Genomic DNA, 16,579 nt, shown 5'->3' on the forward strand with positions numbered 1-16,579 from the left:
CTGCTTACTCTATCTTTGGTTAGGTGAGTTTAGATACATAGGTAATTGGAAAGGAGCTCAGGAGGCTGAGAAATAAAGAATATATAATATATCCTGTTTAAACGCCAGACAGAAAGCAGAGTGACATTTCTTTTATTGACTACTTTCATGCGATCTGGCTGGCTGTTGTACAAGGTAATGTGCACAGATTCGGGCTGCTTTTCTGTAACATGCTAATCAGACACTAGTGCTACAGTATGTAGATCTTCTCTGTAACTGAACTGCAGTGACTCACTCAATCAAGGTGATAAATACTGTCCCGGAAATAGAACACATCTACTGTAGAATATCAAGTAATATAATTGTAATTCTCAAGATGAAATGTACAATATGTTTCTGTGAAAACTTCTGTAAGTTAGTGGATGTTATTCTGTATAGTTAAGGATCAGCAGACTAAAGGAAGGGTCCTGATGGTGCTGAAGACTGAAGAGACGTTCTCACACAACAAAAGTCCAAAAACAGCTTTTATTTATTTGAAAAAAAAATCTTCACAAAACAGAGCGTTCCTCAGGACCACAGCTGGTGTGGTTTAAAAGCAAGGGACAGTCAAAACTATTTACAGGCAAAACAGAAGAAAACAAAACAAAAAAAAAATTAAAATAAATGACTAAATAAATAAATGCCTAGAGCATGCATTCACACTGGCCTGTAAGAGAAAACTCTAGCAGTCACAGCACCAATAGTTCTGTCCTATTCCTATTCATGAATGGGCACCTGCAGCTCTAAATACCAGGGCGGACACACACATGCACGTGTTTTCTCATGACTGCACTGAGCCCTCAGCCATGCAGCCAACAATATGAGAAACTGCCACTCAAAAGAAAAAGAAAATTGAAACTTAACCTTTAAAATACTGCAGAAAACATTGGACAGTCTTTGCAAAAATAGATCTAGCATTTCATATCAATGCTACCCTTTTCCCATGCAATATCCCATGGTCTTCATTTTTGTTTAAACACTCAACTTTTCCCCTTTTCTGTTTCCTTTACAAGGACACGGCCTGCTGCTGCTCCTGCCTCTTCTCACGGTAAGTACTATTAGATTTTCCTTGCACTTTACTAATACTGCTCCAAGTAGAGTCACAGCACCCTAGAGCAGCAATAGTGCCCAGTTCTTTACAGTAACAATATTACACCCAACACACCAAATAATATAGTTTTATAATTTTGTAAGTGAATGTCAACAAGTGGCAGCATTTACATTCCAATGATTAGTTTTTGTAGGATATTTATAAGTCAGTATAATGCCAATTTGTTGCATGTGGTAAGTGCAGACCGGTTTGGGAAAGATGCTCTTCCGAGGATTCCTCAGTGAAGTATGAAGTAGAGGGGTGTGACGTACTGGAGTTTAATGGCACATTTGAGGGAGTATGCACCAAGGTCTGGGTGCAATCCACCTGCAACATGTCATACAGAAGCTTATGAATTCAGAACCTTGCCAGGGATCTACTTCACTCAGAGAGTTTGCTGAGAGAAACAGAGGTGAATTTTGCAAAAGATTCATCCTCGTTTTTTTCTTTTGATGTATCTATATTTTTTAGCCTGTCTAGCAAAGCTTCTTCCACAGGATCTAAACTCTTTCTCTTCTTTTCTAGCTTATTGTGCATCCTGGGAGTCTTGAACAGGTGCGTAATCTAGCTGACCTACAGATGCACTTTCTGTGTTGCTGCAAATACTTTCACTCTCTTCAGCATTGTCTGGTGGTGCTGGGTTCTGAAATAATAATCATAACTTCTTCATAGCATAGGCTACTTGTAATAAAATAATAATCATAAGAAAAAACATTGGAAACAAAGGTTTCAAACTTCATTGTTATGTCATAAACTACAGTATATTATTACTTTTAACTCAAACTGAATAATACTGAATAAGACATCAACATGATTGTATCTATCAAAACACATATAACAATAAGTTACCTTCAAGTTCATCTGTGAATGCGTAATTATATATAGCCTATATATACAAACTTATAATATGGCAAACAGCATTATGAAAGATACACGTGCCGCATTATCATATTCTAAGTTAAATAATATTACTACGGAAATAAATATGTCTGTTTTTATTTTGTGACAAAGAAATGAAAGCTAGATGGAGTAAAGATTATATCAATCTAGAATTATTTTCTGTTCATGAATATATTTAACATACTTGTTTATTTCTTATTACTCCTACTCCTTAATTCCTTATGGCAAGCCTGCATATACTGTACTTGTTTGATTTATTTATTTCAATACATACCTCATCGTCCTGCTCTGGCACATTTAAATCTGTGTCCCTGTGTTTGATAAATTTGGATAGCCAGCTCAAAAGTTCAATATATTTTGGTATTTTCCTACTTCCACCAGCGTCCCCACTCTTTCCCCTCATTTTTATTTTTTATTTTTAACATATCTGTCGCTGTAACAGGGGAGATCTGGACTGACTATTTGGCACATCCGTATTACTGCAGGTGGAGGGCAGCAGTCTCGTGGGATCCGCCTGTCGGTCATGGCGATGACACGGAGAGGTGGGGAAGAGGGTGTGTGTGAGCTTTCCCTCTCTCTGAGTGGCTGAGAGGCAGGCCTTGGGAGATTGCTCGGCCCATAAGAACTGCGCTTGGTTGTGCACTCGGGTGGCTGTGTTGGGGAATGAACTGTGAGACTGACAGAATAGGTCAGTTTAAAAACAAGGATCAGGCAAGCCTGGCTGGGGAAAACAGCCTGCCTTAAAATAAGTTAAAGAAAAACAGAAGAAATAATTACATACCCGAGGGGACTATGGGGAACTCTGGCCACCCCCGTGCATAGGATAACTGAGCGTAGGTTGGAGGCCCGTTCTGACCGGCTTAGCGGCAGTGGGGGAACTGCGTAAGAGGCACTTTTGTTTGTAGTTTTATTACTGTGTTTTATTTTCCCTTTTTCTTTCGCCTTCTGTTTTCATTATTATTTTCGAGCACTTGTATGTGCACAGAACAGTATACCTGTATTGGTAACCCCGTGGTCCTGTTTACTGTTGACAGTATTCAGGCCACAGACAACAGCGCCCTCTGTGGGCTAAAATAAATAAAAACTGGACACCTGTGTAGTGTTTGCAAATAAAATCTTCTGACACCCGTGTCAGTGAATACCCCCACCCTTCCACAGTCGCGTATATACTTCTATTTCTCCCTACAGAAATGAAAGTAAAAAGTTACAAAATTTCAACTTAAGGATTTGATGCGCGCGTCTACACCTTGCGTCTCAAGACGCGCACCAATTATTTTTAGAATGTACTGCGAGTAGGTTGCATGTCCTGGACTCTGAATAGCCCTTAATGCTGCTGCTGCTGTTCTGCTGACCTGCGAGTGCAGACTGTTCCCGCACGCTGCAGATCTGGATGAAACACGAAACCTCTCTGGTTGTCTTTTTAGAGTTTTATTAAGAAGAAACAGCATACGAAGTTTACGAACACGAAGTCTAGCTTCAGAGTTGTGTGGCTCTGAACATAACAGTTCACGTGGATTACAGACAGTGTGTCCGGGTTCAAGATGGATGGTAGATTCTGAACAAACTACAGACAAAGAAACACCCTTTTTATACAGATCCTATAGAAACCCCCCATGCACATGAGACTCTGGAGACTGACCAGTCATTCTAGAACATCTGGTTCATCTTAACAGGGTACTTGTTTTTCTCCTGCTTTGTCCTGTCAATCCTCTCACCTTAGCTGCTCCCAGCCAAGTATGTCCAATCCTATCTGTTAAACATATCTACCCAATCTGATAAGGGGGGGTGGTTCCTGGGGACCCCAACCATACAGATCCCTATTTTAAACACCTGTCTTCTCCTGGCTCCTCCCTCAGGCTAGCCCATTTTTACAGGTTTTCTTTTTCACATAATTAAAAACAACAAATAACATTGTTATTTATTTACATATATACTGTATATGTAATCCAAAGCCACAGGGCACAGCAGTTAAAAAGGTTTAATGGTGAGACTTGGTGAAGTAGCAAAATAGTTATTTATAAAAAGCATACCAGGCAAAAAAAATAATCTGGGTTTTCAAATAGATTGTGAATAAACTGTGGTCACAAGAAAAGTTGAACTTGGCTACTGATACAAAAAGGTAAATTGCATTCACAAGGTGAAATAATAAAGATAATTAAACCCATTCCATCAGAGTGATAGAGAAAGATAGTGGTGTAACCACTGTATTATAGCAGTTAACCATTTTTTTCTTCTAGATTCAGAAATAGACTGGTGGAATACTATAGTTTTAATTTTTACTAATTCAATTGCAACACACAAGTGGGATTTGTTCTGGTAACACTTTTTATTACCTTAAAACAAAAAAGGGCAGTTGTTATTTTATTTTTTGACAAAAACTAGAATCTATAGTCTCATGTCACGGCTTGCTCGGGTGGTGATGTCAGACCAGGAACTAGACAAACAATTGAATGTTGATTGAATGCGCTAATGCACAGATTTAATTATAAATGAACAAATAAAACAGTTGAACAAAACATTAAAAATAAATGGCACAATGGCCAAACGAACATACAAACAAACACTGACCTCCAACAAGTAGCGGGCGGGTGTAGCAGTTGTTTAATTTATTTATGTTTCTCCCAACTCTCTCCCGTTCTCTCCACACTGAACACCCAACCCTGAGAGTGATTCGTGCATCTATATATACATCTGTGCCGGGATTCAATTACTAATTAATAACTCACTTGAATCTCGGCACATGAACTAATGTGTGCATTTCCTGTGCTTCCATACAGTTACCCATTTAAATCTGCATGTGAAATTATTGTCTAAATACAATTATACAACTCATGTCTAAATACATTTTAAATCACTGTGCTACATAGCCCCATTATATCCCGTGCACCAATACATATACACCAACAATAACACACCACATACAACATATAACACAAATTACACACAGGGGCGGGGCACTCTGCCACACCTTCCCCCTTAAAAGCCCAGTCATAGTCCTGAGCCAGACACAGAGACCTTAAGGGCCCCATGAGCAGCAATGTTCCCCGTACCAATGCTGTCAGCGGAAAACTGGCCGCTTCCAGGCTGGCTCCATCAGCAGTGTTAATTCTGGCAGCAGAAAAGCTGCTAAGGGCACTGCTGTCAGCGGAAAGGCTGAGAGTTGGGAGAGTTCCTCCTCCCGTGGCACCACTAGCAGCGAAAATGCTGCCTTTGGCAGTGCTGTCAGTGGAAATGCTGACAGCTCCAAGACTGGCTCCTCCAGTCGGGGCAATTCCGGCAGTGGAAATGCTGCCATTGGCAATGTTGGCTGCGGTAATGCTGGCAACGGCACTGCTGTCAGCAGCCGTGCTGACGGAGGTGTGGCAGACTCCAGCAGAGGCCACAGCAAATCCCCGGGGGTCAGCTGCAAACGACCTCCAGGCGATGATGAACAGACCTTTCCAGGGGATGGCGAACAGGGCGTTTGTCAAGTAATATGGCATCACAAACCACCGTTGACAATAGAAATAATTTAAAAGACTTCTTTCAAACACCAGTGGGAAAGGTACCATGGCAAGACGCAGTGATTCAGAGGGGTTTGCAGCAACAATGAAATACTTGCATAATAACAAAGAAAACTTGAGATGAATCACTTATACGTTAAAGTAGTTTTATTTTCAATAATATGTACATGGATTTTGTTTTAATAAAATATTGTAACAAGAAAACAAATAAACAAAAATTGCTAATTAACATAAACAGCACTTTTTTTTTGTTATTTTTTTATTTTTAAAGAATCTTTGTCTCAAATAAAACAAAATAAACCAAATCTGTACTTGTGCGAGTGTGGTAACAATATTATACCCAACACACCAAATAATATAGTTTTATAATTTGTCTGTCCTGTCTGTCACCACCTCACTAAACTCTGCTTCTCTCTCCTCTGTCCTAATTCTCCTCGACCTCTCTGCTGCCTTTGACATGTCGATCACTCTATTCTACTATCCTCTCTCGCTGACCTGGGAATCTCTGGCACTGCTCTGGCCTGGTTCTCCTCCTACCTCTCCAACCGCACTTACCAGGTAACCTGGCGTGGAGCAACCTCCACACCTCGCCCTCTCTCAACAGGAGTCCTCCAAGGGTCAGTCTTGGGTCCTCTCCTGTTCTCTCTCTACACCCGCTCCTTGGGCCCCCTCATTGCATCCTATGGTTTCTCATACCATTTCTATGCTGATGATGCTCAGATTTTCCTCTCCTTCCCCACCTCTGACTCGACCTTCCCGTATCTCTACCTGTCTGTCTGCTATCTCCTCCTGGATGCACTCGCATCACCTCAAACTCAACCTCTCTAAATCTGACCTCCTCTTCTTTCCCCCCTCCTCCCCCTCCTCTGATCTCTCTATCTCCATTCCTCTGGAATCTACCACACTCTCTCCCTCCTCCTCAGCTAAGAACCTCGGAGTCACCCTGGACCCCTGCCTCTTTTATTCCCAGCACATTTCCACTCTGGCACACACTTGCCGATTCTTCCTGAGCAACATACAAAGAATCTGACCCTTCCTCACCAACTATGCCACCCAGCTCCTTGTCCAGGCCCTGGTACTCTCCCACCTAGACTACTGCAACTCCCTCTTGGCTGGCCTCCCTGCGTCCACCACCCGTCTGCTCCAGCTCATCCAGAACTTCGCTGCTCGCCTGGTGTTCTCTCTGCCTCGCTTCTCCCACGCAACTCCACTGCTCCGCTCACTCCACTGGCTACCGATCACCACTCGCATCCAGTTCAAGACTCTTGTACTAGCCTACAGATGCCTTGACCACACTGCACCCAGCTACCTCCAGGCCCTCATCTCTCCCTACACCCCCACTCAACCTCTCAGCTTCTCCTGCACTAGAAGTCTGGCTCTACCTCCTCTACGCTCCCCTGCTTCCAGAGCCCGCTCCTTCTCCACCCTCGCCCCACAGTGGTGGAATGACCTTCCTACAGATGTCAGGACTGCCCAGTCCCTGACCACTTTCCGGTGCCTCCTCAGGACTCACCTCTTCAGACAGCACCTGTAGAACTCTTCTGTTTTTCCCAGGCTGACTCCCACAAAAACTTTTCAGGTCCTTGTAAGCAGTCTTTTTGTTGTTTGATTCACCTTCTTTATCTGACTGCGTTCCGTGGAAGTCTGTGACTCTAAAGGACTATTCCTAGTCAGGCATGCAAAAACAGAGCGTGTCTCTTCATTCTTACACACGGAACTCTTTGTGACGCACGTAACTAACTCAGACAGAGAAATCGAAGTCAAGCGTAAATGTGTGCATTGGTTTGTTCATAGTTTATCATGGTCCACATACCTAAACATGGCCACCGAAGATGAGGGAATTTGTTTATTTCTGCTATACAGACGTATAAAAAAGGAAGACGAGGCGGTGATAAATAGTAAAATATTAGCATGATAAATATATAATAAATTAGTCACTGTGACAAGATGGCTGACGAGGTGAAGTCAGGCCAGAAGCAGGAATGAAAACAATGGCAGGTACTGCAGGGCAAAAGACGTGGCATGCACCGTTTATTTTTAAATAACAAATAAATAAAAGGTTTTTAACAAAAACACTGCTTACAGATGAAAGTTTAAACAAAATAATCATGAACACCATAAGAAAATAAATATTCCAGGTCAGGCTGGGCAAATCGCCTTCACTGTTCCTAGATTTATTTTATTTTCATTTCTGTCGTCTCCTCCGCTCTCGTTCTCCACCGAGCGCAGAGAGCTGCAGGCTTATATACAGATGACCATCTCCCGATTAGCAACAATTAAACAATTAAATTAACTTTGGAGATGGTCACCTTCTGCACAAGGTTTTTAATGTGGATGGGGCTTCCAATCCACGCTGCTAAACAATACAAAACAATAACAAAACACGGCTCCGCCGTCATATTTATAAATAAATAAACCATAATAATAATAATAATAATAATAATAATAATAATAATAATATTGGGTACTAATAATAATTACAACAAAACAAATACAAAATAATAAATTGCATAGAGGCGGAGGGGTACCCCATTCTAAAAATAATTAATACAAAAACCGCACATTTTATGGCAGGGTTTTGCCCAGCCCCCTTTTCATATACAGGGCTCCTGGCCCTGTTACATATCCCCCCCTTGTGCAACGCACACTTGGCCCCAATGGCCACCTCCACCCTCAGTCTCAAAGTCCCGGAAGCGGGGGAGCAAGGTGTCCATAGGGGCGGCCATGGTGGGAGGTACTTCACCCCTCATTTCTTCGTGGCTAGCAGCTCCCTCTTCCGGGGCTCCAGCCACACTATCTCCTGCAGCGAAACTGCTGCGGGGGGGAGCTGGTCTCCTGACCTCCCCCCACCTTTTCCATGACCAGAAGCTCCCCTTTTTGGGGCTCCGGTCACACGATCTCCTGCAGTGAAACTGCTGCAGGGGGAGCTGGTCTCCTGACCTTCCCTCCCTTCTTCATGGCCGGCAGCTCCCCCATGCAGGACCCTCGGTGACCCCAGGCGAAGCCGGACCCTCAGCGACCCCAGGCGAAGCGGGACCGTCAGCAACCCTAGGAGACAAAAAAGAAATAGCTCTCCCAGGCGATGCGGAGCAGCAGGCAACCCCAGGCGATGCGAAGCAGCAGGCAACCCCAGGCGATGCGAAGCAGCAGGCAACCCCAGGCGATGCGAAGCAGCAGGCAACCCCAGGCGATGCGGAGTACGTCTGGTCTTGGTCTTGATCTTGGTCTCGGCACGTCTGGTCTTGGTCTCGATCTCGGTCTCGGCACGTCTGGTCTTTGTCTCGATCTCGGTACATCTGGTCTTGGTCTCCATCTTGATCTTGGCTCGTCTGGTCTTGGTCTCGATCTCGGCTCGTCTGGTCTTGATCTCCGTCTCAGCACGTCTGGTCTTGGTCTTGATCTCGGTCTTGATCTCGGTCTTGGCTCGTCTGGTCTTGGTCTTGATCTCAGTCTCGGCTCGTCTGGTCTTGGTCTTGATCTCGATCTCGGCACGTCTGGTCTTGGTCTTGATTCGGTCTCGGCTTGTCTGGTCTTGATATCAATCTCGGCTGGTCTGGTCTTGGTCTCCGTCTCGGTCTCGGCACGCCGGTCTTGACAATACGCTTGATTATCTGATATCCTAATTTTCACCCAAATTCACACACACTCATAGACATAAACAGTTATTAATGACAACAAATATGGTTCAATTACAACAAAATGTAAAATACACTAGTAGCATTTAACGTCCGCTCAACATAGATCACACACTTACCATGGGTAAAACCACAGCAATGAGCCACTGATTGGCTAGAGAGATGAGAGATTAGAAGATGTGCCAATCCCGTACTAGCAAAAGAGTATGCGCGTGAGACTTTTCCTTTTCTGTTTGTTTATTTTTCAGTACTATTTTGCTATGAAATTACTGATCAATAGAGTCACTGTAATCACATTAAATATTGCAGCAAATCTAAAAATATGCAGTTTAGTTTCAGTTTCTGCAATACACGTGCCTTCTCAATTTTGAAATTGATGAGAAAAATAATAAAATGGATGGCAAAGTGCAAGCATTGCCACATAAAGGTGTCAGAAGTATGGGGAATGTATTCCTTTTTCAGGTAAGTCAATTATTTTACATGTGTATAGCTTGTATGTAAAGCTAGCAAACACAATATTTCAACTCGCTTTGTTGTTACTAGATAACCGTGATTACATTTTTTTTTTGTTATTTGTTTTTTTAATGTCACTAAAGCTATATTTGCCGTGAAGTTTTAAAGATATGAAATAAATACTATTGCTTTTATTGAGAACTCTGTGTGGATATGGACTTGATTTTAACGGGAGTTGCTGTCTTTTTTCCCCCTTCGCTGTGGTTTTCCACTGGAGATTTTTGTATGCAGTTGTCCCAAGAAAAAGTTTTTTTAGCGCCGGCATTCACAGTTATAGAATATATATATATATATATATATATATATATATATATATATATATATATATATATATATATATATATATATACGTACATATATATATGAACGACAGCACTAAAAAGTTTTAGAATGGCCAATACATTCCATTTTTTGAGCAATGAAATGTTTAAAGCAGGAATTCTAACAGTTTATTTCAAGCAGAATGTATACAATACTGTATTCTGGTTATACCAGCATCTTCTGCTAATCCACTGAAAAATGTATCAAGTAAACATAATTATTTAGCATAATTTTATATAATGCTTATATTAATAGTAGTCGTAATAATAATAATAATAATAATAATAATAATAATAATAATAATAATAATATTTTTTAAAGTGAATGCATTGTATTACTTTATTATAAAAGTCTGAGTTTTTGAAGTACAATACTATTTGTGTATGTGGAAACATGAGAATATAATTATTGAAGCCTATGAGCCATTGAATATTACTTTCTATGTAGTTTACATATATACTGGTCTCGGTCTTGGTGTCAACATATCCGGTCTCGGTCTTGGTCTCAATTTTGGTCTTGACTACATCACTGGTAGTGACTTCCTTCCTAGCTGACATTGAAACGATTATAATAGAAGACAAACACATGTGAAAAAGTGTTACATAAACTATTATTAGTTTGTACTGGGTATTTGGTCATGAGTCACTAAGAAGATTGTTCGTAACTTATTTTAGATGAGATTACATCTCTACAAAAACAGCCTAGAAATGGTAGAAATATGAGCATAATGCATTGTATTATTTAGTTTATAAACTGTTTACTGTACAATACAGCTTAATTGGCTGTAGCACCAATGCCCCTGGTACCTAAAAGTGCTTCTCCTATCATTGTTAGAGCCAACAAGAAATAAACATTTCCAATTTACCAGTGAATATTTGTGTTCTGTCTACTGCATGTGTTTTCTACTTAAATATAATGAGCATTAGATACAATTTGATCATGTAAATTAAGCACATTATACTGTGGAGGTGACATTATTGCCTAGTTTCTTTATTTTACTTCATTCGTGTTATAATTCCCCTGGTAAAAAATGAAATGTCGGAACTTTCTCCTAGCTGAAGCTTACTTTTGGTTCTATACTAGTCTGATGTGATGTTTGTGTTTCTTCATTTCAGTGCTTTCAAACTTTGACTTTTTATTTTCAGGTGCTGCTGCTGTATATGTATCAAATGTAGTTGTGACTGCATGACGCCCCAGAAAGGAAGGGTGTGCAGGGCTGGAGACACAGCATGTTAAAGAAGAACACCTCGCTCCTTGTTTTTACACTCTGTTTTAACAAGTCAATTTGTAAACCAAGAAAAAATCCTTAAAGTGAATGTAGGATACCTTCACAAATTCCTCTTTGCAAATAAAATGATTTAACATCTGCGTAAAGTATTTGGTTGTGTTTTTTAGATGTATGTTTTTTATCTTTTGGTGTTTGGGACAAAATGTACGCATACAAAATGTAAAATACGTGCTCCCCGAAGAATGTTTGTGTTGCATATAAATAACAAAAAGAAGTGGATCCATCCTCTAACATTTGTAAGCATCTGTTAGCATAACTGAATTACTAGCACCACATTTTCAGTACTACACAGTAGTTGGTTCCAGACCATTGATACAAAAGCGTTTCTAAAAGGATAATGTTAATTGAATATATCCTTGTGCGAAACCTGCGATCTGCTGAAGCTAGGCTCTTAAGAGTCCCAAAAACTAGGCTCCGGTCTATGGGAGACAGAGCATTTAGCTGTTATGCACCCAAGTTATGGAATGCCCTTCCAAAAATGATATTTTTAAGTCATTTAAAAACTTTTTAAATTGGCATATCAGCCTATGTCAGGGGATCTGCTTTTATGAATTTGTATAGTATATGTGCTTTGTGCATTATGTTTTAATATGCTTAGTCTGTGTGATTATTTATGATTATGTGTTAGTGTGTTTTTAGATTCTAAAGTGCTTTGAGATGTGCTGCATGAATTGCGCTATATAAAATAAAGATTATTATTATTATTATTATTATTATTATTATTATTATTATTATTATTATTATTATTATTAATAACCAAGGTTGGTTGGCCACTTTGCAGTTGACCGTCACACACTGGACCTTTTCAAGAACACCCACCCCAGCAGTGTTTGCTCCAGGACTTGCAGCCTGAGGGTCAATGTGGCCCCCTCTCAAAATGTTAGGGGGACATTTTCTTCAGTGAGGGGGTCAATATGTTTGATTCAGAACCAACCACCATTTCTTATTTTTGTTTGTTTTAAATATGCCAACAGAGTTTACGGACCTTTTGTTTCTGAAGAACAAAAAACAAAACTGTAAAGCTGTAGATACAACCAAGGTGTCTCTACAATACTCACTGTCACTTGGGGAAAATATTGGGAAATGTGTCACAGTGACGCTGGTGTATCGCTGAGTAGAGGATATTGTACCAAATCACATTAGAACAGGGGTTTTCAATCTTTTTAAGCTGCGTACCCCTTTCCACCGCGTACCCCCATCTGAGATACAGTCATAATAAAATGAAAACAGAAAAAAATGGTCTGTACAATAACATGATACAACAAAACGCACAAGCCTTGGAGTGTGTGATGGATACAATTACAAAAGTTACAGTATTATAACAGAAACATATATATATATATATATATATATATATATATATATATATATATATTTACTTTTGGATAAAAATAGTCCCTCAAACAGGTTTCTAGTTGATGGAAACATCAACATCATTTTATTGTAATTACTAATTAATTAAAATCAACGAAGCCTCCGTGCTAGCCTCAATCAATCATGTATTTTTATTGATAATAAAACTACATAAAAGGCGGCCAAAAAATTCACTATCTACGCATCTCTACAGCTGACCTCATTACGAAAACATATTGGCATTTTTAAATTCTTGGTGACTAAAACATACAGTACTGATGCTAATTGAAAAACAATAATAAAACGCTTACCTAACAATGTGATGGATGTCCCTGCTTGTTATTATTATTATTTATTCCTTAGCAGACGCCCTTATCCAGGGCGACTTACAATTGTTACAATATATCACATTATACATTATTTCAAATTATACAGATATCACATTAATTTACATACAATTACCCATTTATACAGTTGGGTTTTTTACTGGAGCAATCTAGGTAAAGTACCTTGCTCAAGGGTACAACAGCAGTGTCCCCCACTGGGGACTGAACCCACAACCCTCCGGTCAAGAGTCCAGAGCCCTAACCACTACTCCACACTGCTGCCCACTGCTGCTTGTCACACAAATCACTAATGATGGCAGAGAAATTGGACAGAGCTTCAATCACAAGACATTTTGGGCGTTTTTAATCTCTGCCGGTATTTCGTCTTGATCGCCCAGAATAGTAATGTACTAGTATTGAGCCAGCAATCAATATTTTTTCACTGGATTGAAAGTTAAAAATTATTACTCTCACACCAGACACCAGTAACGGCTTATCAAACTAGACCGCATGACAATACTTTGGTTTCTGATTGGCCATACATTCTGTATCTTGAAATGAACCAGTCGTACTTAAGTTACAATAAACTTTAATCGGGTCATTGAAAAAAAAAAAAAATATCGATTTGCAGGCACGAATGCACACAGGAAATAAAATGAGTTAACTAGGCTTTTAGTTTTTTAAAATGTCATTTTTTAATTTTTTTTCTAATCACAAAGACAGACTGCAATAACTGCCCAACTGTTTATATGACATTTAAACAACAGGGCTTATTTAAAAAGTACATATTTAATATGTAAATTAGTCATGTGTGCAGTGAACGCTGTGTCACAGCACATCAGTCTGGTGTTAGCAATTAAACATACATGACAAAAGTTTGCAATAGACTGGTAAGTGGTACTAAATATAATGCGTTATCTGCCATTTCAGAATTTCTCTCGTGTACCCCAGTTTGAAAACCGCTGCATTAGAAGAAACCACATTACCAACAGATACAGTTTAATAGTAGTATTTAAATGCCATTGTCCTGACTGGTAAATTCTTACCTTCCAGCTGCCCCTTTATTTTGACAATTTCCATATAAAAAATTGCATTTTTTTGACATTTTTCATTCTTAGCCCCCAACTAAATATTTTGGACAGTTTTCAAACAATTTTTGCTTTAATTTTACAACATACGCTGATGTTGTTGATATGATAAACGCGTATCTGCTTCAGGTACTGTGTTGAATTTTTTTCAAGGTTAAACGATGGCCCGTGTTACACAGAACACTAAAAATAAAATATCAATATATACAATATGTATTTTGTTGGTTTTGTGGATTTAGGGTTATGTGACGGTGCAGTGGGTGTGGAGGTGGAACACACGTCACAGAGTCACTTTATAGAGGTGAAAAACCTCTACCACAATGGTAGAGGGTGAATTTTATTAAAAGGGAAACACAGTCCAAAACAAAAGTACAAATCATAAGTCCCAATAAAGCACGTCCCTCTCGGCTCTTTGGGTGCACTTGTGGGGTGGTGAAAAGTGCAGGTGCTCAGGTGCTGAAGTGTCCAGTTCAGTTGTGCGGGGCGTGTGATGTCCAAGGTGACGAGTGCTGGCAGTAGTGCGGCAGCTCCTTGGCATCTGACCCCGGTCCTGACGATAAATAAATCACAAACACATAGACCACCAACAAACAAAACAAACACACAGCTCAGCAACACAGGCTTACTATTACCTCAAAGGCCCCACACTTACAGAATGACAGCCCTTATATACTAGGAGACTCCACCCCATGATCAGCGCAACACGGCACACCTGCCAGTTGTCTAATGCAGCACAGCTGATCACAGTAATCTTGTCCCCTAATATGGTCATTCCGCCCTGCACCAAGATGGCCGACTTCCTTTTCCGCCCCTCTCTCCAAGCCGGCCCGTCTCTGAACAGGCGTGCAAGTACCTCTGCTTAGCGCCCTCTTGGGTCGGGAGGGAGATTTGCAGCTCAGATCCTCACGCTCCGTCACAGGTTGCCACCTCATGACCTCAAAAATAAGGAACAGACCCTAACGCAACGCCACACAACACCCGTGCCCCCCTAACATTTTTATTTTTTTTACTCTCAAAGGTACAGTAGATCTCTTAAAACATAATTATTAATGTATTTTAAGATATTTTGACAAATGAAAGCATCATAGGCTTTTTACGTTTTCTATTGGCCAAAAACATTTATTATATATAACATTAGTTCCAGGGCGCTTTTGTAGATTCTTGGCAATTCAAACAAATGTCAGGATTTCACACACATTCAACACAAACAAATATCAATGAAAAACCTAGAATGATGTGAAATTACAAGTTCCCTTTAAATTTCCTCTTTAAAATAAATACCACAAATTAAGCAGTGGACATGCAAATTTCTGCTGACAGGAAGTCACATCCCAGAATGAATTTGCTGCATAAAGCTAAAGATAAATAATAAATAAAAGATATATTGATCTTCGTAAACTCTCTGCATATACACATTCTGCTAAATTCTCAGCCTGAGTTTGTAAGTCTTTACAGAATCAGAATGGGTTGTCAAAATGACCAAGATATGTGAATTTAGAAATTGTTAGTAAAGTAGAAATTATTACTTATTTACAAATTGCTTATGATGAGCGAATAACAATGCTGTTGGTCCAAAGGAGTGGAAGTCTGCACACCCCACATCAAAATAGAGGCTCACAAGAAGCTCACTTTTGATAAGCTCTACTGAACACCTGTTTCGGCTGTCGCTCCATTTGTTTTGCGATGGACACCATAGTTGACATGTGTGTTGCTGCCATTAAAAGCTGAAACTCAGTTCAGAGATAATCCAAACCTCTCCAGTGAGCTGGTGATGCATTTCACAATGCCATCTGCAGATTCATCTGGATTTTCCACAAAAACAACCATTTTATTTGCTACACCATCCTAAGGAGTGAAGAACTGGACTGCAATAGGAAACATTTTCCTGTGCCCTTGGTTTGATGCATCCATTTGTATGGAAAAGGAAAGTGGCTTCTCATTCTCATTGGTGGATGATAAGGTCTGGATGACGTCAGCTACTGCTTTTGGGGCAGATGTATGAATCACTAAACGTTTTCTGTGCCAGGTTTCAAGGCACAGTCTGTACTGTTGTAGCTCAAGTTGTGCTTCACTGTGTGGTATACATTAACCAACTCAGCAGCTGTGACCTATTAATAAAGTAGCCTATGTTATTAAAAACCTCTTACACTAAATACTTAACTTAATAGAAATAACATGAAATAGGCTAATAAACAACTGATTCTGTATTAAAATATGTATCTGGCAATTATTTTATCTTAAATATGTGAGTATATAAATATTATTTCAATACATTTTTAAATAAGATGATTATATATATATATATATTCAATAATAATGAATAAGGAATAAAACTTTACTGTAGCTACATTAAGTAATACTAGCTACTTATTTCAATATTTAAATACAAATTGTGTAATGCAAATAATAACAGCAACAAGTTCAATACATACTATTAAAATGCAAATATATAAATAGCTTAGATTATAAGAACCCAGAAAATGATCGATACATTAAAACGCTATTTACATATCACACATCAAGAAAATACACTTGGAATGATGA

At 39.6% G+C, this 16,579-nt stretch overlaps 1 protein-coding gene across 1 annotated transcript in view; it reads left to right on the top strand.

The window, feature by feature from the left end:
• The window catches only part of LOC131705081 (uncharacterized), a 48,676-nt gene extending 37,043 nt beyond the window's left edge, over positions 1–11,633 (top strand). Inside the window, exons 6-8 of the mRNA XM_059007285.1 lie at positions 1,032–1,066; positions 1,634–1,663; positions 11,126–11,633. Coding sequence (XP_058863268.1) covers positions 1,032–1,066; positions 1,634–1,663; positions 11,126–11,216 — 156 coding nt within the window. The 3' untranslated portion in view covers positions 11,217–11,633. The remainder of the gene's footprint in view (positions 1–1,031; positions 1,067–1,633; positions 1,664–11,125) is intronic.
• Positions 11,634–16,579: the final 4,946 nt, after the last annotated feature.

Source organism: Acipenser ruthenus, chromosome 34, assembly GCF_902713425.1.
Source record: "Acipenser ruthenus chromosome 34, fAciRut3.2 maternal haplotype, whole genome shotgun sequence".
NCBI classification, from domain to species: Eukaryota; Metazoa; Chordata; class Actinopteri; order Acipenseriformes; family Acipenseridae; genus Acipenser; species Acipenser ruthenus.